The sequence below is a fragment of the Falco rusticolus genome, chromosome 4 (genome assembly GCF_015220075.1).
Source record: "Falco rusticolus isolate bFalRus1 chromosome 4, bFalRus1.pri, whole genome shotgun sequence".
NCBI classification, from domain to species: domain Eukaryota; kingdom Metazoa; phylum Chordata; class Aves; order Falconiformes; family Falconidae; genus Falco; species Falco rusticolus.
In genome coordinates, this window is record NC_051190.1 from 25769141 (window position 1) to 25796979 (window position 27839).

A 27839-nucleotide genomic window follows, 5' to 3' on the forward strand; every position below is an offset into this window, starting at 1 on the left:
CCCGCCCAGGAAACGGCAGTGGTACCGCAAGGGAAGCCGGGAGCAGTAGTCTTGGGGGACGCTAGGCAGTAAGGCTACGGCAGTGGCTCCCGGGGCTGTCTGCACCGGCAGGGGTAGCCTTCGCGCACAGAGCCCAGCTCCGCTGAAACAGCAGTGCTCCGCGCTTCCGAAGTGAGCGGTCTGGCGGAGGAACTGACATCCTTACCCCGGGCGGGACATCCGGGCTCCCGGCTGCCCCGCCCGTTCCCCCACGGGCAGGGGAGGGAGGGGGCGGGACCGGAAGTGGTTGTGCGTTCCGGTGGGGGCGGGGCCGGTGGCGCCGCCGCGAGGAGGGAGGAGGCGGGAGGCCGGGGCGGTGTGGCTGCGGCGGAGCAGTGGGTGCTTGCCGGGAGGCCGGGGGAACGGCTGCCGCCATGAAGAAACAGTTCAACCGGATGAAGCAGCTGGCCAACCAGACCGTCGGCAGGTGAGCGGCGGGGCCAGGGTCCCGTGGCGGTGGGCGGACCCGCCGGGCCGGGCTGGGGCGCCGGCGGGGCTCGGGCGGCGGCTCCGATTCTCCGTGCGAAGCCAACGGGCAGCGGGCGGAGGCCATTCGCAGTCTGGGGGCGGGGAGGGGACTGGCCATGGCCGCGGGGGGGAACCTTCTGTAGGCTCTGGGAGCATCGAGTGGGCAGGCGGTGGAGCAGGGGCCGGCTCCCGGGACCGGGCTGGAGGAGAGGAAGAGCCGCTTCTCTTCGTAGTATTGCTCGAAAAGTATACAAAAATGAGCCGCAAGATGAAGATTCCGGTCCTTGGTTCTGGGACCTGGGCGAGTGCCTGCTCCAGGTCGGTCTCCGCTGGCACTGAGGCCTCGCCCGATCTGCTCGGACGTGTCAGCCCCGGGTCTGTGGCGGGGCCCGTGGGGCCACCTGAGCCCCCTCGGGGGTGGCCCTGGCCCCCGCCGCTGTTTGCATCTTTCGCTTCCTGCCGGGGGGTTCGCCACTTTGGTTTCCTTTGTTACTCTGTGAATATTGGGTTATTTGATCTGTTTCTTGCTCTTTTTTTCACATTTAAGAAGACTTCAAAGAGTGTGTCTTCTGTCACTTAATTTTAACTAAAATAACAGAAGGCTCGTAGGTATGATTGCCACCAGTTTCCAGACGTCGGAGTCTTGGAAGGCCTTTAGCCTGATTCTGTAGAAAGAAACCTGCACAGAGTCACAGGAGCATTGTCCTGCAGCTCTTCTGTGTGCTAAAAACACAAATGTAACTTCACAGCGGGTCTAGTAGAGTTCTGTATTTCCCTGCTACCTCCCAGCTCCTCTCTATTTTCAGTGAAAACTTGATCTGAAAGGGTGTACTTACACTGGAAATATAAACTTTCATATTATCTGAGTTTATATTTTCATGGTCTCGACTCCAATGACTTATTTGACACAGTGTTTATATTATTTGGGGCCTACATACCTATAGAACAGGTCAAGTGTGTCAGCTAATAATGGCTAAGTAGCAGATTGGTAATAGGGTGTTTGTTCCGCTGTAAAAGAGCATAACTTCCAAACCAATCTTGTGCCCTTTCATTCTCATTTTATGTAAATTAATGGATTATTTTTTTTTTTACATTGTGAGAGTGTTTATTAGCATCCTCTTTTTGCATGTGTTGGGCCCACAGATCCAAATCTTAAGTGGAATTTCAAGTAATCTGCATCGTACCAAGTAGGATAAACATCTCGGGCTGCTTTCTGTTTCCAAGGGGAAAATCAGAATTAAATCTGGAGAACTGTTTATAGTCATGTTGGGAGGTTCGTGATGACCTTTGGCTAAATGCAGCTGAAGCCTAGTGGAAGCTGTAGCTATCGGTTGTTTCACAACGAGGTTCTTGGGGTGTGGTTGTCTGTGTGCATGATCATTGCTCATACTTCACAGGTAGTCCACTGGTGCCTTGGCAGCCTGGGTCTGGAGCAGCAAAGTTTTTCAGTTTCATTAAAATACAGACAAGTACCTGTAACTGTTTTTCATTAAAAACTATTTAAAATGACACTGACTCGCTTGTTTTTATAGGCTTAATATGAATAGCTAGTTCAAATTAAATTTAGACTCTCTTTCTCTCTTTCCTGTTTTGGTCAGTATTAAATACAAGCACATCCTTATTGGTTCTGTCTTCACTTACACGGTGTGTTTTAACAATAAAGTATCTTTGGTTAGTTGTACGGATTCTTTACCCAAGAACATACAAATTTTTATTTAAATAGAGGTGAGAAGACTGAAGAGTGAGTGCAATCATAAAGTTTTGATTGCTGCTTGTTGCCTTTTTCGTGTATAAATTATATCCTCATGTTTGTAAGTGCTTTGAATGAGCCAAATTGACCCTTCAAGGGTTTTGTTGGCATAGTCTTGTTAGCACAAGGTGATACTTGCTCTCGTTGCTGCCCTTAATATTTGTGGCTTTCCAAGTTGAAGAAAAATGCTTATGTAATCAAAATGATTTGCAGCACTGTAAATCTACATTAATTCTAATGAAACTCAGGAAACCTAGTTTATGGATGCAATTTGGGCATGGGAGGGAAAGAAACAAAACTGGGGAGGTTTGTGTTGGCTTTTGCAGTGTATGATCGCCTGTACGTATAGGAGCTGTAATGGTGGAAACTTAGTGAAGATACTCTTACATTGTGCAGTGCATTCTTGTGCACAACTGAGCAGTGCTTTTCCCCAAACCTGTTTTTCTTTAATGTTTTCTTTGCAGTGACTTTTGAGATATCTTGTTGTCTGAAGATGTTTAACATTTTTTATTAGATGTTTTCTTAGATACAAACAGCATTTGAAATAGTAACTGTTTTTAAGGGGTGTCAGAGCCCACAGTCTAGTGAAGACTTTGATTTGATAGAGATAATTTCTGGAAATGCTCGTGCATCTGTCCTCCTTCAGCTGAGGAGGTGAGAGGGATGTCTCAGCCCTGCAACACTCATCAGGAAATCGAGCATGATTAGACCACTCAGTGTACAAAGAAGGAGAAATGGTTCGCTTTCATTTTAATAAAAGTTAACTTGAAAAACATTTTGTTTCAAGAGGTGTATCAAATGTGCTATTAAAGTTAATTGGTGAATATTTAATATTATTAGCATACTTATATTTCATGTACTAGCCAAGCATTCCAGTAGTCACCAGGGTCTTAATTCATTTCCCAAAGTAAAATCATTTAGTAGTGGCAGATTTGTAATTGGCTTCACTTGCAAATATCAGGGCTGAGGTTTTCAGATTTCAGGCAGCGCTGCATTCTCTGGTTTTGATAAGCACTGTACAACTCTTGGAAGATGTGGGAGATGCGACAGTCATCGTTCAGTAGGATCTTGCAGGCAGTATTAGCAGAGGGAAGTGTTTCTGGCACTGGGTACCAAAACCAGGACTGAACCATTTCAGTTTTGTAATGTTGAAGGAAAAAAGGGACGGGGGGGAAATTGAAACTTGCTTCCCATCTGGTGCTATTGCAGCTTGCTGCTTTCTGAGACGGGTTTACATTGAGTTGGTGTAACTTGTTCCTTAGCTGTTTATGCTTGGACAGAATGAGGAGACAAATCCTATGTCAAAAGGACTTTAATGGTTATGTAAATTTCTTGAAGAGGTGCAGTGTTCAGTCTTTCAAGGCCCCATATGCCACTGGGACATCAAGAAGCCGCCCCTCAAGAGAAGTAGTATTTGGAGGAAGAGTTTGGGCATCTGCGCTGAGGGGTCACGTTTCTGCTGTTTCTCCTGGGGTGCTTGGGGATGTTGTAGGGACTGCCTGCTCCCAGCTACCTTTTCTGGCACATTTGCTCTTTGGTATAATCTGCTGCTCCAAAGGGTGACCTTCGACTGGCTGTTGCTTTTCATGGTGGTGTATTCGGAAGGGGTATAGTCTTCTGCTTTTCACTCATTCAAAGCTTTTTTCACTATAGTTGAGGGGTGGGGAGAACAAGCATGTTATCGTGAGGTCAGCAACCCTTGGCTGTGCATCAGTGATGTCTTTACCATGGTTTTTTTCTCTTTATCAAAGAGACATTTATCGTGTTCAGCTTGCTGTAGGTATGAATGGTACTGCCTTTCTTACACCCAGCTTCCCAAGGTCGGCATCCTTGGCCTTGTACCACAAATACATGACTGAGGATCAGAGAAGTAATACCTTAGCATGGAAAAATAAGAAAAGATGGGCAAGAGCTTCATTAAAGCAGAGGAATGGTGTTTATGGGAAGCCTATGAGTCTGCGTGGATAGTATTATATAGATTTATGAAATATATGTAGGAAACTAATTAAAGAGGGGATTAGCTGAGTGGAACAGGATTCCACAATAATTAATAGATGTGTTAAATATTTTGCAGCAATTATCTCGTGGATGTCTTTGGATGCCTTAAGACAAGTATTCAATCTGTCACTGAGTATTTTTTTATGTATTTGACAGGTTTGTTTTAAGTGCTGCAGGTGTGCAAGCGTTTCTGCTGAGGGGAGCAACCCAAGCTGGTTAACCTGTAAGGTGAAATATCAATTACTTGTCTAAACCTGGAGGAAAGGGGGAAATGAAACTATGTTTTGCCTTTCATTGAAAACTGACAGTTCAAGCACTGGTCCCTTGAGTTTTGTTGGCTGGTTTCGGGTAGTGTCGGCTGCTTCAGAGACTGTCCAAGTTTAGGCCAGGCAACTGTGTGACCACCTCTCACGGTGAGGTGGCTTCAGAACTTCCCTGGGGCAGTCTTAGCTAGAGTAACAAACTGCGAATCTCAGTGTGTGATTCTTGTGTCATCATGAAGGATCTTGAACCTAGTCAGAGATAATTAAAGAAGCAGGGCTGGGGCATGAAGGGGAGCAGAGGCATGGCTTACCAGGAAATAATTAGTTCCACATGAGCTGAATTAATGCAACAGAATAAACTGGCATCTTGACCATGACAGATACACAGCTAATCGTACAAAACAACTATCTCAAAAATCTAACTTTATTTTGAGCTATGTATCAACTCCAGCCTAAGCAGCTGGAAACAACTTGAAACTTTTCGTTAGGCTTAAAAAAATAAGGGTGGGAAGGTGGTGGAGAAAAAAAGAGTAACCTTCATTCTGAATGTCGTGGTTTTCCGGTGGCCTCTGATTCCTTAGAGGCTATGTGCTGAGATTGATTTTAATGGATTTGTGTTAATTCTGCTAAGCTTTCATCTGTTTTGAGGACCGAGGCTTGTACGCACTGAGAAAAGTTCCTTGTTTCACACAGAGATTTTGTGTGTGCTTCATCTGGGTACAGTGCCTTGTGAAGTGGAAGCTGCGGAATATGTTTTAGCACATGCTGTTTTACAGATTTGAAGGGGTGAGGTACCACTTCCTGGTGTGTTGTACTTTTCCTTGGGATGCTTTGTAAGCAGGTACTCATGTTAGCAGATCAGCTATGTGTTAGGCTCAGAAGTGAAAAGGGTGTAGTATGTATGACATCAACAAAGTAATTCTTCAGATATCTGTGAGTGCTTGTCTTAGAACTTTCATACCCTTTTATAAATTACAAAGGGAGACAGATCTTGATGAGAAGCTCGGGAAGTATTCTACTTTATAGTTGCAATCATCTCTAATGAAAATAAATGTTCAGAGGCATTGTCATTAAAGGCTTTCAAATGATACACTAATAAGCATTTGAACTACATAGCGAAGTAATTTATGTGAGGAATGAGTCCATAGAGGTGTTTGTATCATGCTGTTTGCTTACAGAAAAACAGGTTGGTAATTAATGACACTCGTTAGACTGTCTTACTATTTTACATGAGTTGGGCTTTCCTGCCTCTGGGGACACAACTATTGATGTTGTTCCCATCGATTTCTATTTTAATCTTTTAGGTGTGATCAACAGAGTACCATACAGATTAAAACTTACTCTATCCAACTGGTCTGGAAAGTTTAGGTCTGGTGAAGTCATCTAAGATCAAGACTGATAAATAGGTGGTGGATATACTTACTGTCTTTACTAGGAGAGATACTCTATCTGCCCTTACGCTTTAACAGTAATTTAAACCAGGGACAGGCAGATCTGACTAATTAGAAATCTGGAAGAGACCACAAACCGCCTTAGAAAGACCTTTTTTTTTATGCAAGAAACTAAGTTACTATAGCTTCTTTACTAGTCTGCCACTGTTCAAATACAATTTCTTGTGTACAGATAGGTTTCTCCAGGCCCTGTACACATGACATTACTGTGACTCAACAGCATTATTAGAACATACCTTTTAATAGCTCATGCCCTGCATAAAATTTACTATGCTAAACTATATTTAGTATTTCTTCAAGCCACTTGGCAATCTGTAAGTTAAATCGATGTTATTGTAACATAGTCTTTTTAACTTGCTTTAATGTAATATTATTGAATGATTCTGTACAGTAAGAAACTACTTACATTTGATTTGTATAGGGAAAGACCAGCTGGAAAACAGTAATTTTTAGTAATACTTCACGGGAAAAGTGGGTGATCCAAGTTACTAATTTTTTTCTTCCCGCTAAAGTGTTATCCGTTGGTTCTAGTCTTTTTTCAGAATTGTTCTGTGAGTTATTGCCTAAGGAAGTTCTTCTGCTTCTTTGGCTTTTGTTGCTAGCACTTTACAAACTAGCTTTTTGAAGCATCCAGGGTGGTAAAACAAGAATGCACTTGCCTCTGTTAAGTCCATAACACTTCAGACAATATAACATGAACCCTGCAATGCCATTTAATGTCAGAGAAATATCTCTTTAATGTTTTTCTAGTTCTTGTGTAGAAAAAAAAAAAAAAATTGAGTATGACCCCGGTATCTGAAAATGTCAGGCTCACGCAAACATCCTTTTAAAAGAAGTTAAATGTGATAAATGTTATTTACTTGGAGTGCGTGTTGTCATTGGCAAAGAGATTTGAAAAAGTGGTAAACAACGCTGAAATACATTCATATTTACAGGCAGGGGGAGATCTGCTTTGTACTTGGTCTTTTAGGTTGACATTTTTCTGTGTCGGAGTACTCATGAAAAGAAAAATCTCAGTTCAGTGTTTATAATAGTTAACTTAGACATTTCCTGTTTATCTCCAAATGAAGCTTGAGGTCTCTTTAATTAGAAAATTGACTTAGATCTTTCTGGATGGCAGAGCAATTTGATGATGGGTTTAAAAGAGTCCAAGCAGATGAAATTAGGGAAGATCTGTTTTGCTGAACATGTGCAGACCTTTGGATTTCATGTAACTGTCAAGGACTGATTGAAATAAAATGTGTGTGAATGCTAAAGCACTTGTATACTGACAGCAAAGGGAATGCATTATCTAAACATCTCTGTGTTGGTAGTTTGGCTGTTGAACAGGCAGAGCAAGGAGGCAGTAAGCTTTGTATTGCCTGAAACGCTGGAGCTGGTGTATCCAGCTGCATAAACTGCGCATTACCGCTTAGCTGCTTCTAGGCTACGGTACGGCTGTGCAGAAGTGCAGAACTTTATGAAGTGGTGTGTCTGTCCGAGGTGTAAGCAAGCCAAGTATCAGCCGCTACCCCTTTAACACTGCTTCTCAGCCTCAGCAGTGTATCAACAAAGTCTCTTGGTATCTGCATATTTATCTGTTTCCTGCACCCTTTGGGGAAAACTGACACAATGTAATGCCTTGTGCAACTCAGGAATCTGATTTTTCTAACAGTACAAACTTCCAATTATAGGAAAACATGCAGCTATTATGTTTTCAGTTTGGGGCTGCTTCTTGTGGTAGGACTTGGCACTTGCCAGTGTGTGTGTGACTGCCATTAATGCAGCAACAAATGGAGTAGTTTGTGGATATAAATTGTGTCCAAGATGTAATCTAGATTAAATTTTGTGAGCATGCCTGTTAATCCTGTTGATTAATGTACCCTTCAAAGCACATTGCTAAAGCTGAAGGAAAAATTACCTGAATTTACCCGAGTTGAGGACATTGTAGAGACTTTCTTCAATTGTTCTGTCTTGGTAGACAGCTTGTGAGCTGGTGAGGTCTGTGAGGCTGAACGCCTGCTGCTGCTGGGGAGATGCTGACTTGTACTGGAACCCCTGGTAAGAAGAGAGGTTTTGTCTGTGAACAGATGGCCAGAAAACGAAGGAGTGTGCTCTGGCCTGCTTTTAGGTGTTCCCTCAAAGTTTTGTAAAGGCAGTCAGTTACCAGTATCTCTTAATTCCTCCAGGACCAAGATGACCTCCTATTGCTTTAAAGTTGTTAAGAATCTAGGTTGTTAAGAATCCTTAAGATTAGAAACTGTTTAAGAAATGACGCTGTGTTTTGGAGAAAGTTACTTCTCGGCAGAAATTAGCTGTGTGTAATGCTGTGCTTAGTGCATTGCATATGGTGTTTTCCAGAAAACCACCATATGAAACTTTCTAGATAGTTCACGTTGCATTTGGAGTGCTCTTATAAGGGCAGCAACAGGTTTTAAATCAATGAGTAAGTATTTGCTCAGCCCTTTGTTTAAAAAGCCTCATCACTTGTGATTCGGTTCCAGACCACATGAAAACCTAGGAGTGCCTCAGCTGGGCTGCGTCTGCCTTGCCCAGCGTCCAGAAGCTGATGACGTGGGAAGGGTGCAAGGCTCCAGTATCCCGTGGTGTTTCCCACACATGTTCTCACGGCCATCAGCTGTGTCTATCTCAGGAGCTTCCTGAGCCCGAGGTGACTTCGGTGCAGTTGGTGTCTGATAGCACCAGGCTTGTGGTGGTCCACGCAGAGATTGCCCATCATTGCTAACGTAAAGCTCCACCTTACTGAACAGCTGAAGAATGTGTTAAAGCTGTGGTCTGCTCCCCTGCTTCTCAGAAAGTTCAAATTCTGATAGTTTAAACTACTGATCTTCTTAAGTGGATCTTGTATGAAAGAAACATGTTTTTTCCATGCCTGCAATATGAGAATGAGACCCTGAGTGTGTTGCCTTATTTTTCTGAGCAGTGGGTGCTGCCAAGGCATATGCAGCTTCAGTTATTTTGCTTCCCCTTAATAGATGCAGAAAATGCTTTTCAAACTTACGTAAAAATCTCTGGTATTTGGTGGTGAAGAATGACTTGGTTTTGTTGTGCTATATTTTGTTGACTTGAAGATACCTTAATAAAATGTTGTGCTTTCCGGGTGAGAACTAGCTACAGCCTGTTGGTTAGAAGAAGAAAGTTATATAATAACTTTGTGGCAGACTTGTGTGTCAAGTGCTGAGTGGGCAGTGTGTGAAATACTTGAGATTTTTTCTGCAGAAAAAAATTAAAAGGATTCCGTACTCAGGGATTTAGGAAATATTAATTATCCTCTTGTGTGCGTGCCCTCATCTCTTTCGGCTCTGTTCATCATGCTGCTGCTTGATGAAATAGATAAGAGGACTGATAAAATAGTCACAATAGACAGACATACAGCATAGGACCTGTTGTAACTGGATCATCTTGGGCTTCCTCTTCTGCTGGGGGGTCAGAACTACACAGCAAGGGTAAAGGGAGCATCTGTCTCAGGAAAGCAGTGTCTTATGTTGCCTTAAAATGATTAATAAAACGTCATTTTTCTGTGCAGATTTTTCTCAGGTGGTTTCACAAGGTTTTGAAGGGTCTAGGGCAGCAATATAATGGTCAGCTGTGCAACTGCATTCTGGAGGTGGAGTCCAGCTCTTCTGATATTTATTCATATAAACAAAATAATCTTGGTATTACCCTCTTTGTGGGTGAAGTTGTGATTCCTTGATTCTGACTTGATCTGATGGTGTTACTTAGAGCAAATAATTTTAATATAAGGTTATGCTCAGAGTCAAAATCCTAAAATAGTAATGATTTAATCTGCCAAAATAGCTAAAGTGATCTAACAAGCTCTTTCAACCTGATGCTGTAATGTGATACACTTGGAATTTATGAAAGCAAATGTATTTCTTAGATACTTGCCATGGTATTTTTAGGTTATGATAATGGATCTGTGACCAGAACTGCTCTTTAGAGGTCATTGTATTAGCAAATGATGAAATGCCAAATACATATGGTCTTTTTAGGATGTGGTTAAATGAAAAGTGTCTTAGTGTCTTAGAGATGTTTTCTAGTATTATGCACCGCTTCCAGAAAGAGAGGTTTCATGGCTTAAAAGAAGTAGCTCCGTTTTTTTGGTGTTTTAGGAGAACCTCCAACCCAGTGTTAGGTCTTACATAAAGCAGGAATTAGCTGCCCCTGTTTGCCATGGCAAAGCTCTGGTCTGAAACCAATGGGAGCTTAATAATGCCAATTAAACTGGGTGAGGTATGGCTGATCTCTGGTAATTCAGAACAGAGTAGCTTCACAGCAGTTGGTGGTGGCATATCAAGTGATTTCTAACAGATCACTGTGCTTGATTACCTCATTTTGTCAGGGCTGTTTGATTGTTATAGGTACCAGTCTTGAAAGGAAGGCTGAATTTGATCCTCGCTGAAACTGTCATGCTCAAAGCAGCACTTGCTGTCTAGACAAGAAAAAAAAAAAAGGGAACTTGCGAGTATCCTTTTTATCTGCAGCATTGCTTTGTTGACTGGATTTGAACATTTTGGTTAAGATTTATTCCTTAGGAACTAAGTAGTCTTAAAAACTTTGAGTTTGCAATGGCTTTTCCATTGCTGATAAAAGCACGTCAGAATAGTTGTGCATCTTATGCTTGGACAGTCCTGCTGTCTCAACAGGAAACAGCTTTCATAAATACGCGCCAGCTGGGTGAGGTCACAAGTTCTTCTCCTCATGAGGTGGAGCCTTTTTTTTTTACTCGACACAGATTGTTTTCTTGTGAAGTTAATTGCATTGCAAAATGACAGGAACATCCTGGGGACTGCAGCAGAGTGAATCAAAGAGCCAGGGGATCTGCAAAACCTGAGTATGCAAAATACCCAAATCACTTTTAGGTGAGAAGGATCAGGAATGGAGGTTTTTTCCCATCTGGCTTACAAATTGTCCTGTGCCAGAAATTGCTGGACTGAGGTTTTTGTATAAATATATTCATTGGCGAGATTGCATGTTTCTCAAGATAGCAGTGACACTTCCAGAGTGAAAATTAATAAAAGGAAAATTGGTAACTTGTACAGCTGGTGACTGGTAACCTGTACAGAACAGGTAGGTCATTGTTGAGAGCTGTTAATGCTGTCAGAGCATGCCACTTGTGCACTTGTACACACATCCTTGGTGACACAGTTAAGGCTACAAAAAACTACTTTAGCTAGTGACAGGAAAATTAAGTTAAAAGATTGGCCCTTTTTTAGGAGATGAATTGCCTTGCATGCAGATTGGAAAGTTGTGGCTGTGATGTGGCTTTGAGAAGTACAGCAGCGTATTCAAATGCAAACTTCTCTGGCATCTATGAACTAATTATCAAGCAACCTATAGAAGATATTAATCCACCTGATTAAAATGTTCTGTTGAAAATGAAGATAGAAAGCTAGTATTTTCATACAGAAAAAGAAATGTGTGAACTAAACTGTTGCAGCTTCTATTTCAGTCGAACATTTAACTGGTTTGTTTTGCTGTAAGCCGATCTAATATGGAGATTAAGTGTTCTGATGTTTTTTGTACGAATTGAACAGTAGGATAAAATAATCCTGGTTTTGTAGCAGCAGGTCCAAGTGTGTGTTGGAAGTGCAGTATAGGTTAATAAACCTTGATTAGACTATTACTCCAAGGCTTGTATTTCCTTCTTGGAAATCTAGTGGTAGAGTTAACTTGCAGTTTCATGCTGGAACAGCAAAAAGCATCGTGTGCAACACATGGCAGGGCAGTAATGGCATGATTCTGCATGTTATACACATCAGTATGGTCTTGTATATGCTGTATCTAAGCAACATAAAAACAGACATCTATATCCAGTGCTGTAAAACCCAGTAATTGGATGAGTCGTCTCAGTTGCAGGCTAATTGTCAGACTTGGCTCAGAAACTCTCTTTCCTGTTGGTGAAACATAATAAAGGGTTCACCATTCATTGTTAATCATGGCTACTGATCAGAAAATCAGTGCAAAGGCTTCACTGTGAAATAGTAGGCATAAAGAGTAAGCCCTGTGTTGTTACTACCCTCAGTCAATTTTGTGTAACTTTAAGTCCCTGGATTCCCTTACACTTTTTTTACTGTCGATTCAAAGCTTCCAATTCCTTTTTGCATTCTTACTTTCTATTCCTACTTCATTGTTCTGCCTTTTCTATGTTTCCTTGTTTTACTTCTTGTGTTGATTCGGTTTAGTTCCTTTTCTAAGGCTTTCTCTTGCCAGTTTTGTGAGTTCCCGAACTTAAATAGACCTGTCTGGACAGTATATAAAATTAAAAACATCTTTACCTTTGGTGAAATGTTCATTCTGGATTGGAATTTTTTGACACTTACGCAAGGTAATGTGTAGCTGAAATGTCCTGCCAAAGTGCAAAAAAGCAAATAAATATGCCAAAAATGCCCAGGATTTTTCTAGCAGTTTGGTGTATTTTGCTCATTCCCGTATTGTGTATTTTTCCTATTCAAACGTACCTGCACTGCAAAAAGTTTGTCTTTGCAAAAGGCACTACTGCCTCTTGGAGTCTTTTCCAGTGATTGGAGAATGCAGGACTTCGGGTAAAAGAAATAATAAAATTTAAAAGTGTCCTGAGTTAGTGGGCGATCCACCTGTTTTGTGGCTAGAATGGAAAGCCATGTCTTGTTTGAAAGTTCAGGATATGTCTGAGGGGGTTTTGGTGGTTTGTTGGTTGAGGTTTTGGGGTTTTTTTCCCCTTCTAAACGTGAGGGAGTTCTCATGTCAGCAGGTGGTTTGGCGAGGGGACTGGTCCTTGTCTAAAACTAAAAGCTGCCAAACCCACGTGTAGGAAATTCATGAGCCATTCTCTTACCCAGAAACATCAGCTGCTGCCTTAAATGTGGTCAGGGTGTACAACTGCATGTTGCTTTGCAGCCGTGCCCTTGCTGCCATGCCCTGACTCCCCACTGCCCTTCCATTTATTCCCACCCTTTCTTTGTGCGTGCATTTTGATCTCCACAGTGAAGTTAATCTGACTGAAAATGGGTTTTCTTCCAGCCAGGTTAGTTGATCAGCCAGGTCAGTCCTTTGAGCTGCTGAGTAGTGGAGATGCTTGTGCAAGCAGCTGAGGATGGTAGGAGGGAGGACACAACAGCTTTTTTCAGCAGCTCTGCCAGCTGATGTCACCTCCCTGTTCATGAAATGTTGGCCTCAGGGTGCAGTTTAAGCTGATGTTAAGTAGCTGCTGTTGCTAAAAGGGACAGATTTCCCCTCTCCCTGCCCAGCTTGCACTGGTGCCAGCTCCCCTGCCCAGGGGCAGGGAGTGTTGCAGCCATGGGGTGGCTTAGGGAGGGGGCCAAGACAACTGGAAACCAGTAGTTTATTGGATGTAATTCCAGTCTGAGCTGCCTTTGACTGCTGCTGATGCAGGGGAGGGATGTTAAGGAGCGGTACCTGAAGTTCAGGGGAGGGAGGATGCTTCAGACAGGACTCTTAAAAGGAGAAAAGTTGTAGGTAATCGTGCAATGGAGGAATCCAGCGTTTGCTCCTTGTCGTGCGTTTGATTTGGTGATGGCTCAAGGTGGTGCAAGTTCAAGCTGCTGTGGGGGGCCGAGGTGGGCAGCTCTGGAGGGCCAGCCCGGAGCAGGAGGTGGCTGCAGGCTGGTTCATGGCTGACTTCAGCCAGGTTCGTTTTCAGCGAGACTCGGGGCTCTGCTGCAGCTGGGTTGTGAGTGCCGCTGGAGCACAAAGGCAGCAGCGAGAGCTCCCATTTTGGCAGCGGCTACATTTGTGTTGGCATACAGGGAATGTAAAATTATACCTGAGATTAAGGAATAACAAATTCAATAATGATTTAGGTTGCTTTCTGTGCTGCTGTCTCATATCAAAATTGTACCCAGCTAATTCTAGATGAAGTTATTTCAACAAAAAGATTTTCTTGCTTGGAGGAGGGAAAGCCCTTGTGTGAAAATAAACTTTTTAACGTAAATAAATACCGGGAAGTTAAATACTAAAACCAGGTTTTTTACCAAGACATCATGTAAGGGTGTTTGTATACTGTTTTAAAAATAAATCATATTAATAAACTGACATGTTTGGAAAGTTCAGGTTCTGTAGTACATGTTATGTAGAGCGTACATGTAGAGCGTACTTAGCATGAGAAATATACATTATAATACTCAACTATTTTTTTATGCCTTGCTTTTTCCCCTTTAGGATAAGCTTAGAAAGTTTCTTATGTAGCTTAGCTTTGCCTCAGATTCCTTGGGGGTTTTTTGCACGCTAATTTGTGACAGCTTGACACAAGAGTGCTTACTTTGGAAAGAAACATATGACCACCGCTAGTTTCGTCGTGACTGGATTTAAGTATTTAGAATTTTAAGCCCCTTCAGCAGCACTTTGCTTTTTCCTTCTGAAGGTATTAGTACTTTCACAAATCAAATGCACTTTTTCAAAACAAGCCACGTGTTTTTATATTGGCCTAACATACAGTGTGAGTGGAGGCTTGGGTTTTTTTGGAAGTTAAAAAGCATACAAGGAGAGCTTTAGCTAAATTTCTGTTTGTGGTATGAAATAGTAGGTTAGCAATAAGTATTTGATTTGCTGGGACAGTAGTCAACTGGAAGCACTTAAATGTAAATTTTTGTTTGTGTCCAGAAGTTTAAAAGCTATCAGACTCAATTCATCAAAGCTCATTTGAAACATCACTTCATCAAAGAAAAGTGCTTTAAATCTGGTTCTGCATTTGAACCACAACTGTATTTTTGCTATATCAAAAGCTCAGGTTGCATTAATCTCCAATTTGCAGTGCATGTAGCTCAAAATTATCTACCTAGCTTTGTTGCATAGACTTAACTGACCATTTGGGTTTTTTCACACTGCACCATATTTGGTTTAATTCTCAATATCTAGTATTAAAACCAAATGTATATTTTGACAAGGAAGGACTGGAGTTCTGAAGGGCAGTGCGGGGCCTCACTGCAGCGACAGTACCTCCAAGGGTGTCCCTAAAATAGGATTTGGCTTGAGCCGTGGTTGTTCTAAATAGCTAAATTTACTGCCTCACTTGGGAGAGGAGCCTTGGATCCATTTCACTTACGAAGGAATTTCAGATCCCCTAATGTGAACAGTCTGTTGTGGGTTTCCCTGCAACTGCAAAGGAACAGTCTGCTTTTTTTCCAAGATGATAATCTCCCTAAAGCCTGGTCTGCCTTTAATTAGAGCAGGCAGGCTCCATCCTTCAGCATCGGATGGCTGAGATTATAGAAGAGATCAAAGTTGCAGCTTTTAGATTGAGCGACCAAGCAACGTTTGGTGGAGGAACTCAGCGGAGAAAATGAAGAAGGAAGACAAAGGAGCAGAAATCTTTATCAGTTTAGTGAGGCCTGAATTGTAGTTTTGGCTTTCTAAAGATACAGAACATGATTAATTAAATATTTTAGTTTCTTGGTGGTGATGCACCTTTCTTCCAAGCACTTCTAAAGGATTAGAAGTGCAGAAGCTTCAGTAACTAGATGGCTTAAAACTGGTGACTCGAGTGTCACCAGTTTTAGTATGAGAACTGTTTCTGCACTGAGGACTTTCCGTAGGAAGTGAGCTGGAGGGTTATCTTGTCCGAAACAGCAGCCTTTGGTGTGATTTCTGCTACTGCCACTAAAGCATTGGCAGTCACCAGATTTATGATGAAAGTAATACTTGTGCAGAAGTTTCTACTGTTAATTTGGGTGAAAAATGCAGATACTAGGCAAACTCAAAGTAACTGGTGACTGGTGGTGAGTGGTGTTGCCTAAATACTAAGTAATATTGAAAATGGTGACTGTCATCTGACAGTCATTCTGCAGTGATTTTAGAATGTTTAAGAAGAATGTGGGCAATATTGATACCTGGGGTTATGCTAGTTTCTCTGGAAAAAAATCAACCTCATTGATGATCACAATTTGTCACCTTTCAGTATGAATGCTGGTTTTGTTGTTTGGTTTTTTTTTTAATGGCAGAGAGTCAAAAAGAGATTAATTTGGGGCTTGTGTGACTTAATGAACTTGGTTTCTGTGGTGGGAGGTGTACTTGGCCAAACATTTCTGCTGTGGCTCATCTTCAAAATGCTGTACAGGTGAAACCAAACTCTTACAGTATATCCACAAAGCTGAGTATATGCTGCAGGCTGCCAAAGGAAGCAAAATAAATTCTTTGTAATAAAGGGGTTTTGAAAAGTGACCTTTAATTTATTATGTTTATGAAGACCACAATTGTAGGATTTTTGCTTTCCGGTTGCGCAGAAAGATCCTTTAGTGTGTTAAAGATCTCAACTGCTGAAAAACATACAGAAATGCAGAATCTGGGGAGTGAGAAATAGGTGTATTACAACCTGTATTTTAAATTCTATTTCAGGTAAGGAGTGCTGGTGTGAGCCTGGCTGCCTGGGAGGAGGAAGGGGCCGGGCAAACCTTGTCATGTTTTTCTGAGCTGGAAAACAAGAGGTTCCCTGCATCACCTTGATTTCTTGAAGTCAAAACCAAGTAAAAATTAAGGAAGAATCTGCCCTAGACAATGATTTATCTCACGTTTGGGTACTGACTGCAGCAGTCGCTTTAAGTGCACGGTAATTGATACCAGCAGTCGCTTCTGCGTCCTTGAAAAGGTAGCACGGAGTTTGTCTCTGTTATGTTCAGCTGTTTCATCTCTTGCCCAGATTGAAATTTTCATTTAGTTTTAAAATTATTTTATGTGTTTAATAATTAGGTTCCTTTGATGTGGATTATAAAATGCAGAAAGGTTCTCCCAGCTTAAAAGGGAAGCCCGTTCCCAGAAATTTACCACAATGTCAAATGGGGAGAAGCAAGCTGATAGTCCTGAAACACCTTTAAGTTACATTTTCTATGAAGTTTGTCTTAGTGAACGTTAAAAAAGCAAAGCTTTTAGAAGGGAAATTGCAATCTAATTCTGGATTCCTTGTTTTGGAACAGAGCTGCTGATTCTTTCATTTTTCCTGGCAGCAAATCCTGCCTATTGTATGTGCAGAGCGGGCAGGATGTGCTGCCAGCACAGCACCGGCAAAGGTGCTCTGAAGCATTCGCTCACCATCAGAGCTCATTCGGTTATTGGTGGTAACAAACAAATGCTTTGTTTAAGGAAAATCAAACAGCAGGGAAGGCTAGCTTTAATTTTGACTCATGTTTCGGGTGGATGTCTCCTTGCTTCTGCTGAAATCTTTCCGGAGTTAGGAACGCGGATTTGTTGTTTCTCCATGAAGCAAACTGCCCTCCAGTGGCATCACCTCCTGCCAGCTCCACCTCCCATCTGCCATGCGTGAGTCAAGGTTTCTGTTTCCACTTCGACACTTCAACTGAGTCACTTGTTCTGTTGTGAATGTCCAAGTTTTTATGGCTCTTCGTGTCAAGTTTGCTCTTGTTGCATCCTTGTTGGCTGTTCAGGAGTATAAATTTCTACTGGTTTTGTAGCTTTGACCTGCTCTGGAGACCATCCCCTGGGTTGGAACTGATGTGGTCATAGGCAGGACACTGCTGTGAAGCCAGTGAGATCTCAAATACTGGTTAAGGAAGCTATTTCTTTCTTTTTTTTTTTTTTTTAAATCTCTTAATAGAGCCATTTCATTTTATGCATGGAAATGAAAATTCTTTCCCCATGGAAGATACACTTTTATCTCAGGAATTCTCATGTGCCATTTCCAGATACACAGAGAAGACTTCTGGCCTGAAAATGTGAAGGAGTTGTAAAATAAAAAGTGAAGGGACCAGTTTTAAGCCTGTGGGGTGAGAGCTGTTCTGCTTATCCTGCTCACAGCTGAGCCAGGCAGCAAGCTGCAGCAGAGCCCTGCACCCTGAGCTATGCTGTGGGCTGGGCTGGGCCTTTCTGGAAAGAAGGAAAGAAATAAAATGAATGATACTATAAAACACTTAGAGAGGAGGCCAATTGGGGGCACATGCAATAAATTTTTAAAGTGTTACAGCAAGCTAAGGTAATTAACGTGTCTAGAATAAAAAATACAGCCTTTTCACTCTCAGACCTCCTGGATTTTTTGCGTGGAGTGAGTGAAGGCAGTTAGTTCTGGCCATGCCATCCCCAGATAGAAAGCGACACCAGCGTTTATGTGGCGTGACATATTTCATGTTAAGTGCACTATCTTCTGTCTTAAATAGAAAATAAAAAGTGTTCAAAAAATCAATTTGGCAACAGAAATTTTGTTGAGAATTACAGTTTCTCAGTGTTATGGTATCAGAAAATGAGAAGTTAGCTCTGCTCAGGTTTTTTGTCTGTCTTGGAGCACCTACTGAGCTCTACTTTGAGCTTGACCTGTTCTTTGCTGCCTGTTCCCACCCCGGAGCTGCATCAGCAAGGTTATTTGTCTGAAGGGTGAATTTGGGGAGCTGATTTGGCCGAAAAGGAACTGTTTTGCTCAGCTTATTTTCAGTCAGCTTGGCTGCCTGACCTGGCTTGCACCCCAGCTGAGCCAGTTGTTGAATCAGTACAGGAGAGGGGCAGGGAAGAAACGAAGAGCTGCTTTTGGTTCCCACCGAGGGCAGCCCACGGAGCCCTGTGCAGTGGGCAGGACGTTGTGTGAAAGTACTGTTCTTACGGAATTCGGTGGTTTTATCCACTTTATTCTTTAAGGGGGTGATTATAACTGTAACAAATGATCAATTTTCTTTTCAAAATCAGTCTTTTAAAATGCATTCTGAATTTTAATTGGAGAACTTTGTACCAGTTGATTCATGCAAAGGTTCTGGCATTAACAGGTAGCCTGCTTAGTGTTATAGCAGGAAAAACTTCATTTTCAGTTCTCAGAAAGCTTCCTTTCCCGGGGAACCAGCTCTGTGTCTGCTTCCAGTGGACTAGCAGCTGCTTTCTATTCAGGCAGCTGAACACGGCTGCTGCGGTGGGCTGTGATGCCAAGCCCTGTGCACAGAGCCCGGTGTCCCTCAGGATGCTGCCGGTGCCGTGCTCTTCCCCCCCTCACGTCACCTCTGTCACCGGAGGTGTTGGGAGGCTCGGGGCTGGGCACGTTCCTGTTTCCCTGCTGCATGCCTGCAGATCCTGCCATCTGGAAGCACGGAGATGGCTCCTGCACAAACTGCTTGGTCACAAACGGCACTTTTGGGGCCCCCGGCATGCGGGAGGAGCTCGGAGGGCAGGGCATGCCTTCCCCATTAGTAATGGCTTGGAGGGACCTCATTTTGCAACTGAGCGTTAACTGGACTGTGTCGAGTTTAGCTGCTGGGAACGTAAACAGCCGTAGTTGCTGTAGCCTGGGCTTCATGATCCCGGTTTGGGACAGGCTGTGTTCATGATGTCTCGTGGGGGAAGCTGGCAGTGGAGGGTCACCAAGCTGGAGGACAGCTTCCAACGCTGCTGGCTTGATAAAGCCCTTGGGAACCCTCTCTGCAACTAAATCTTCCAATTCTTAATCAGTTTGTGATTCCAGAAGGATTTCTTCATTGCTTCGTGCTACCAAGTAGATAAGATACAAACAAGACCTAACAAGGACAGGAACTTTTAAGTAGCAGTGAAAAAGAAGTTCTGTTATTTTTTGTAAGTTTGCTAAGTGTCTAATTAGCCGGCAGAAGAAATTAGTGTCCCACAAAGCTGCAGTTAGATTAAAACTTTAAACTAGTAGTACCTGTTATTCAGAGGGAGACAGAGGTACCTTTGATGGTTGGTGGCTTTCTCCCTGCTCCAGAAGGAGGTAGGCTGTGCTGCTATCACAAGCTTGCATTTTCTGTTTCATGGTTGTGGTTGCTGAAAAATGGTAGCATTTAGTGGCTCTTTCTTGGCTTATTAAAGGTGGAATGTGGGCCTGCAGGAAGGGTGAGGTCTTCCCTCTCTGCATTTCCGAACCTGACATCATCATCAGTGGCTTTTCTAAATCAGCACTGGCCTGGTGACGCTGTCCTGCTGCCACTGACAGCTGGGGAAAACATCCCTGGCTTCACAGGAGGAGATCTGGATTTTCAAGCTGTGACTTTAAATCCTTGATAAACCAGTTAGGTGTACAAAGAGTGCTTAAGATAAATATTTGAAAATTGTTTTGCACTTCACGTAATGATACATAATCTGTGGGTAACCATATTTAAAATGGAAACAAACTTCTGCTAACATTATTACTGAGTCATCTTTGCTTTTCACTCCAACAGATATAATTTCCTAGGAAGAAGGAAGGGAAGGAGAAATTAAACTTTTAATCAGTCTAGAGTTGTATGGAAGCTGTATTCTACTATTTTGGTGGCTTTAAGTTAATTTTGTAGCAACAGCCATTCAAAAGCACCCAGTAACTTTATAGTAGTATAATGAAAGGTTCTGTTGAACACAAATACAGGATAATGTTGGAAGGGATGTTGTTTCCTCTAAAGATAATTTCTATAAAATGCACTTTGTGATTCCCAGAAGCTAAAAGTGAGCTTAAGAAATCTTGTAGTAATTTGATTATTGCTGCATGGGTGGGAAAAATTCTGTGAATTCTCAGTCAGTCACTATTCTGGTGATTATCAGCAGTTCAGTGGTTTTAATGATGTGTACATATCCAGTTAAAAGTACTCTAAACGTTCTTAGTCGTTTTGTATTATGCCACCTGAGGTGGCTGTTTTATTTCCTAAAACTGCCAGTTAGTTTAAAGTTGTGTGTTCTCTTCTGGCATGTCATAGCTTTGCTCCTGTGGTGTCTGTTTCATATCACATCAGTATGTAAGTGTGTCAGCATCCAGGGTGAATGAACTGCTGAAATGCCTTAGTCTAATCTAACTTTCTCTTACACTGAGCCAAATTAGGGACTGTAGAGAGATACAGGGGAGTCAGTTGCGTAATGTAGATGTAGAAGCCAGTTGTGTTTTTTTCTTAAGCAGATTTCTAGGCAAAAGAAGGAAACTGAGACCTGGATATACATGAAGATGGAGAAGGCAGCTGCTTGCCCATTATTTTTGCCGTACCCTTGTTATACATTAATCCCTCTACACCATGTGTGTGGCACTGCTGCTGTCTTGCTGCTTTTCCAAGTTACCCTGGAAAGATTGAGCCCATAGCAGGCCAGCTGCTGGAGCTCTAGTAAGCTGCCATACTAATCTTTGTTAAGTGCTGATTGCTTTGACTAGAAAATTTTAATATGCTTGGAACTGCAAGTAGCAATTCTTAAATATCAAAGTTAAATCGTTTCCAACAGGCCATTTTATTTATAAATGACTACATCTCTTGTTGAAAGAAGTCTGTGTTTTTGCAGAAGAGCTGTGTTGTTTAGCGAGCTTATGGCAGGTAAACACAGTCTGCTCAGCATGCTTCCTCCTCGGGGCTGCACCCCTTCATCTTCGCTATGTTGGTCCTAGTGTGCAGTGTGCTGTCAGGATGGGATTTTGCACAACAGGTATTTGAATTGGTGCCTCTTTATATGCATTGCTTAGGCTGACTCGGTATTTAAGGTGAGCTGTTTGTTAAGAAGTGTCTAGGTGAGGCACAAAGCGAAGGCGATGAGTTTGGTAGCATTGTATAGACTCTGTGCCATACAGCCTTTTGTAAAGGTGAGTAAAATTTAACTTTGTGAAAGCTGTTGGTGAAAAGCATCTGCTCACCTGTGGAAAACAGGACTGAGAAGAAAATGGTGTTTGAAACCAAAAGCCATGTTAGCCATGGTAAATACAGCTTCTTCCTCATGAAAGGCGCATACACTATGAAATTTGGGTTTAGAAATAGAAGTGGCTCATCTCTTACGCAGTCAGTCGAAGGACAGAAAACTGCTCAAGAATTTTGTGTTAAACCATTATCATGCACAGCACTATGCTTCTGTAGAAATATATAGTAGCTCTGTATTCTTCTGTCAAATCAGCTGATGTGTGTAATAATTGCCACTTAAGATTAGAATAAAATTTGTTTAAGAAGGTGCTGTTATAACTGGAGTATTCTTACACTGTAGTTCTTCCATGTAGTTTCTGGTGGGATTTTGCAAGACTAAAAGTAAAATTAAAATTCTAATCAAATAATAGCTCTCAGGATGTAATTTCGATCAAATGCAGTATTTCTATTTGTGTGGAAGAAAAGTTTATTAGTCTTGTGTGCGCCTTCCTAAACAAATATTACAGTGCTTGCAGTTTATTTTGCTGTCAAAAGTTATTTAAGTAGCTTTTGTCTTAGTCTTGTTGAGGTTTTGAGCATTACTGCATTCTGATATTTAATTATTAATCACCTTATGGTTCACAAATAGTTCAAGCAGATAATGTGCTGTGAAATTGAAGTCAAATGCCTTAAAAACAAACAACACTCCCCCACACCCCCCAGACTTAAAGCAGGTGAATATTGTCTCTGGAGGCACTTTGCACGTTGAGCTGATAAAGCCTGATCAAGAAAATGAGCTTTCTGTGCATGTTTTGCAGTAGGTTATTAAACAGATTGCAGGATCAGAAGGAAGTTGGTGTAGTAAATGAGGAACTCTTGACAGCAGCAGGGGAAACCCAAAACAGGAAAATGGAGTACTAGAGTACCTCCAAGTCCTCTGTAGTAATAGACGTGTAGTAATGGTGAGCAGTCAAGTAGAAGAGATCACGGGTGAACTATATTTATCTTTATTTTATAGACCTAGCAAAGATAGGATAAAGCAGTGTTATAGCAAGTGAGTCAACACAAAACAAATCTGTGTCAACATCAAACAATTAAAAGTTTATGTATAAACTGGGATTGGAAAAAGGTGTGGAACTGTATGTGTAAAGGTTTGAGTATGTTTGTAACAACTGTTAATATTTTGACTGGAAGTATGTGTAATTATTCAGATATTTGTCTGTTGAGCATAGACCATTACTGGGAAGACTATTAACTTCTGATGATCTTTTTAAGTAATAAATCTTTTCTTTTAGTATTATGGAAGTGAGCAAAATGAGGTAATGGGAGATTTCTGGTGAAGGTTGTCTGCGTGTAAGGTTAAGGGAAAGTATTCAGGCTAGCATTTCCACTGATGGCTGATTGATAAAGCTCTGCAGTGGTAACACATAAAAAGATGAAGTTGGCTGGCCTACTTTTCTCACGTCTTTATATTCCTTTACCTTCAGGTGCATTGATAACATTACTGGTTTAACAACGTGGAGTGAAATTCAAGTTGCTTCAATAAATGTTTGCATTCAAGTGAAGTTACTCAGGATTCCAGTTTGCTTTATGTTAATCCATGTGCAGTCTGAAATATCATTTAGAGCTTGGTGCAGTGGATTTGTGCTGTGGGCTGAGGATTCCTGGAATGTCAGGCTTTCCCAAGCAACCTGTGCTGGGCAAGTCATCAGTGTTCACTGGGCAGGGGCCGGCAGCCAGTGCTACGTATGACTGTGAACACAGTGGTGTTTGCAGCAATGGTCGTAATGGGATTATAGCTTGAAACCGAATGGGTTCTGTGGAAAGCACTGTAGCATTTTTTGACCCTGAACATGCTTATTAGTCTGACAACTGTGTTTTTCCTCCCTTAGGGCTGAGAAGACAGAGGTACTCAGTGAAGACCTGTTGCAGGTATTGTAACACAGTTAATACATGTTTTTTTAAATGGTCTTTGTGACATTTGAGCCTTATGAGTTTTGTGGATTACCTAGGTGTGGGGGGAAAAAATAGTGCAAGTGACAGAGATGAAAATGAGGATGTCTGTCTGGCTTCTCAGCATGTGAAAAAATATGATACAATTTTGAGTGGAAAAACTCGGGTACTTCTGTTTCTGAATCTCATCATATGGCTTGATGAAGTGAAGGAGGAAGCATTTTAATTAGATGAACTATCTTGTTAAGCTTATGAACCATTAGTGCTAATGACTTGCCAATCTGATGGAGAACCATGAGCTGGGAAGAAACTATGACTAGGCACAGCTGGTTTCTGTCTTAATTTCTCTTTCTCTTGAAGAGGTCAACTTGGGCCTTAAGAGGCAAAAAATATGCCAATTACTTGCTAATAGATAATGTCAATTTTTTCGGAAAGTCTGGAATTGCTCTAAATAAGTGTGCAAATACTTGTTGTTTAGCTTGTGATATTTGTTCTCAAATTTGTCACATTGACATTTGATTTGTTTGCAGACTTGTCATCGTTTTGAAAGTATACCATCTAATCAGATGTTACTTTCATGGTGGAATTTTAGTCACAGCTGTTAGATTAACAAGGTTCGCTGATTACACGGAACAATTGACTGCGGACTTGTTCTACATATTTCTCCTCCAGTGGCTACTTTGTGAAAGACTTTTTTTTTAAAAAGGCAGAAAGTAAATTGCCTAGGGAAGTCAGGCTAGCTGCTCCATGGGACCTCAAGTGAAGTGGTTATTTCAAATCGATTACAAAGTATCTTAGTGTGCTTAAGTTCAGGACCTGTATATGAAACATGGAAGCCAAACACATGATGCAAGCCACTTTTATTTCAGATCTCCAGCTGTTCAGATTCAAGTAGAAGATGAGAGACTGTATCAGCCTTAAAACTTGAGTTCAGCACAAATACGTGAAATCATCTCAAGTAATGGTGAAATGAGCTGAACTGAAACATTTTACCCTGCTTTTCAGGGGACTGCTTTATTTGAACCATAATGTCTTAACAGTTTGACAATGCTGTTTTTAAGTTTGAAGAAATGTGTACAATTTAAATGGCGTAAGGATGTTAAAACACCTTGATAGCCTTCGAGGGCCCATCTGTTTTCTTGGTTAGCTGCAGCATAGTAACAAGAAGTGAAAGCCAAAAGTACTGCTGCTTGTTGCCAAAAAAAATTTTGCAAGCAAGGCTTTCCCATGCACAGAGCGACTGGCTACACCCAAGTGGAAGAATTTACTCACTTGTTTGTTTGCTCTCGGGGGCTTGTGGAGGGAGAGGGAGGGCTCTTATCTAACTAAAGAGCTTAAAAGCGTGGTACTGTTCACTTTATAAACATGTTTCACAGAGTTCTTTTTTATATTTAGCTCAAGCTTTGCCATAGGACTGCTGTAGCTTTTTTATGTTTTCTGAAGCGTAATACTCCATTTCAAGTATCTCTGTGAAATGTGTTCCTGTCTGAAAGACAAGGAATATAATTCAGTACTGCAAAGACTTCTACAATAGACCCACTTTCTGGCATGCCCTTGTAGCATATAATAAAGCAATTGTGTGATGTTTTGTACACCGAGGATGCCCTGTGGGTACAGACAGCGTGGCCTGTAGGTCACATTTTCAGTTCAAAGGTAACTTAAGGCAGATAAATGTCCTTCATGGCTTTCCTGACATCTTTGAACTAAAAAGCAGATTAGAGAGGAGAGTATATTATCATGGAGTTCTGGGGTCATGTTCCTCCTGTCAGTCTTCTGCCCTTTGAGTCTGGCATTCAGACTGCCTGGGAAGAGGCTATTGGGGCCACACGTGCTCTGAGTCTTCCTAAGAAACGTAACCATGATGCATGGCTGGTGGGGGCTGCGTTCGTCTGCTGGGATCTGTAAGGTGCTTCAGTTACAGGATGTCACCATGTTTCAGGTGTGGAACAAAACAACTGCAGTCAGTATTTTTAGAAGTGTTGATTATGTGACCAAGCAAAAATAAACGCTTTCACAATGGATAGTTTAAAATGTGTTTGTGGTATTTAATTTTGAAGATAATACAACAGAAATGAATAGTCTGAGCTGCAACAGGAGACCACAAACCGTACCTTCTTGTTCATATATCTTTATATGGACTTTTTTGAAGTGGATTTAATTTTGAGCTCGATAATATATGCTCTGTAAATAAAAAGCAATGCCTTGTGCTTTCAGGGCAGTCCTTGGGCAGTTTCTCTGCACCTTACTCTACCGTAACAGACTTGAAGCTTTTTGAGCACTTCATCTTGTGGCTGTCAAGAGCTTTTAGTCCATTTAGTACCTTATGTAGCCAGTGAAACTTCTGTCTACACTGGGCCTTCACTTGCCAGCCCTACTACACTGGTTCTTTTTCACCTTCCCTTTGGACATGCAAAGGCTGCTGCTGGGTGGCACAGTCCAGCTTTGGGTGCTCCCCCCGGCAGCTTCGCAGAGCTGCTGCTCCCCTTGTCTGAAAGGAAACTGGGAAGCCAGCCCCATGGTTGCTCCTGTGTTCAGGACAGGGCTCCCACCTCCAACAGCAGCCTTCTCTGGAAAAATACAATGGTATATCTCCTGCTTTAAATCCAGGTATGGAGCTAACATGGGGCATAATCGCTTAGCACTGAAATTACTACTCTGTGAGCTAATCTGTATTTATGATTGATAGGAAAGCTGGGGAGAATCAGTGCCCTCCTGAAAATGTAATGAGTGATTTTCAGAGCTGTATCAAAACCTGGCATCTCTTCAGATTATTTCTACAGATGAAATCTGCTGGGGTTTTTTCTTGCTTTTTAAATAGAAGCCATTCCAAAGGGCCTCCTTTTATTCTTGGTGAGTCATCAAAATGCAGATAAACCACATTCTTTTGGTGCTGTGTATAGAGAGCTCAATGCCATAAGCAGTTCTGTCCCAGCACTCATCACTTTGTTTGCTTTTGGTGTTTTCTGAAATAAAATAATCCAAATTCCTTACTTAAAATCCCTTAAAAGAACAGTTTATTAATGTGTATCTTTTTCATATTCACAGTCCATGTGTTAAGCCATGTTTCAAATATACTATGATAAACAGAACGCTTGTTTGTGTATTGATGCCTGTTTTTTCATTCCACATCTCTCTTGAATCCCATTAATCTCTCCCTGAAAATAGTGTTTTGCTTAGCATATAGGAACTTTGTCCTTGTATTTAAGGGTCAGAGAAGGAAACGCAACAGAATGCTTGCAGTGCCTAGGTTTGGCCCAGTGTAAAGGAGCAGTCAGATATGTCTTTAGTCTTCTACTTTACAAGGTCACAATGAAAAAGTGTGAGTGTTTTCCCAGTTTTGTCACTAAATTAGTGTCTTGGATATCTGCACATGCCATTCATCTCAGATGGCAAGTATCAACCTGAATCTTTTGCTGAGATGAAAAATAGGAGCAATTTTTTTTTCTCCCTTTTCCACTCCAAGTCTTGTGAGCATTGCAAACTCTGACTGAATTGCTGTGCCACTGAATCAGGGGTGGGGGGAAAGCAATTTAAATCTCTTTCCAAGCATTTTTGCTGTCAGGCACTTCTGCTAAGCATCTGAACTTCTTGTAAGCTGTAGAAGTTGAGGAAATATGCAACCCAGAACTAAGTGTGGTACAGGGGGAAGATTTTCTGCTGAGGCCGGGGAAATAACTTCTGTTTTTTCTTTTGTTTTCTCTTCCTCCTCTCTCCCCCTCCTGCCAACTAGATTGAGAGACGTCTTGACACTGTGAGATCTGTTTGCCACATTGCACAGAAGCGATTAATTGCATGTTTTCAGGGCCAGCATGGTACAGATCCCGATAAGAGACATGTAAGTATGATTGCCCTTTGGCTTATCTACTGAGACTAGTATGAATATGGTCTAGCCTTCTAAATACTAATCCGCTGCTATGCCTCAAATTGTCCAAGGGAGGAAGAACTCTGTAAAATCATCTCATGTGTTGACATTATTTGGTAAAATACTGCCTGTAATTCCCCATCCAAATATAACAACACAATTTTGGAGTACCTTAGTAGTGTCAGAACACTCACTTTTTGCTGCAGTATGTTGAGTACTTACGGCTTTCACGAGACCTGACTAAGAAAAGGTACTCTACAACTCTGATCAAGCTCCTCATATTTAGAATTACCTTTGTGCACTGACATCTCCAGTTAACTTTAAATGTTTTTCTGTGCCCATTTGATTTCAGCCCCTCTCTAGCAAAGCCACAGGTAGGTTTTCTTTAAAGTGTTAGAACTAGAAATAATTAATATTCAAGTTTTCTCCTTTTATTGACTAACAGAGAGCTCCTGAAAACAGGGGCACACAGAACAAACCCCTGCAGAGACGGATGACGAGCTGGTTGCTTAGATCTCAAGTTAAAGCTGTTTACTTGTCTTTGACAGTACTCGAGATATG

The 27839-nt window shown here is 41.8% G+C and overlaps 1 protein-coding gene across 6 annotated transcripts in view; it reads left to right on the forward strand.

Annotated features, from left to right (window-relative positions):
- The first annotated feature begins 310 nt into the window (after window positions 1-310).
- ARHGAP17 (Rho GTPase activating protein 17) overlaps window positions 311-27839 on the forward strand; it is a 47901-nt gene continuing 20372 nt past the window's right edge. For 5 of the 6 annotated variants that reach the window (XM_037383272.1, XM_037383277.1, XM_037383274.1 and 2 more), the window contains exons 1-3: window positions 311-466; window positions 23356-23395; window positions 27147-27251. In XM_037383272.1, the coding sequence (XP_037239169.1) occupies window positions 414-466; window positions 23356-23395; window positions 27147-27251 (198 nt within the window). In that variant the 5' untranslated portion in view covers window positions 311-413. Of the gene's footprint in view, window positions 467-4411; window positions 4484-23355; window positions 23396-27146; window positions 27252-27839 lie in introns of all 6 variants that reach the window. The other variant, XM_037383276.1, reaches the window with a different exon arrangement.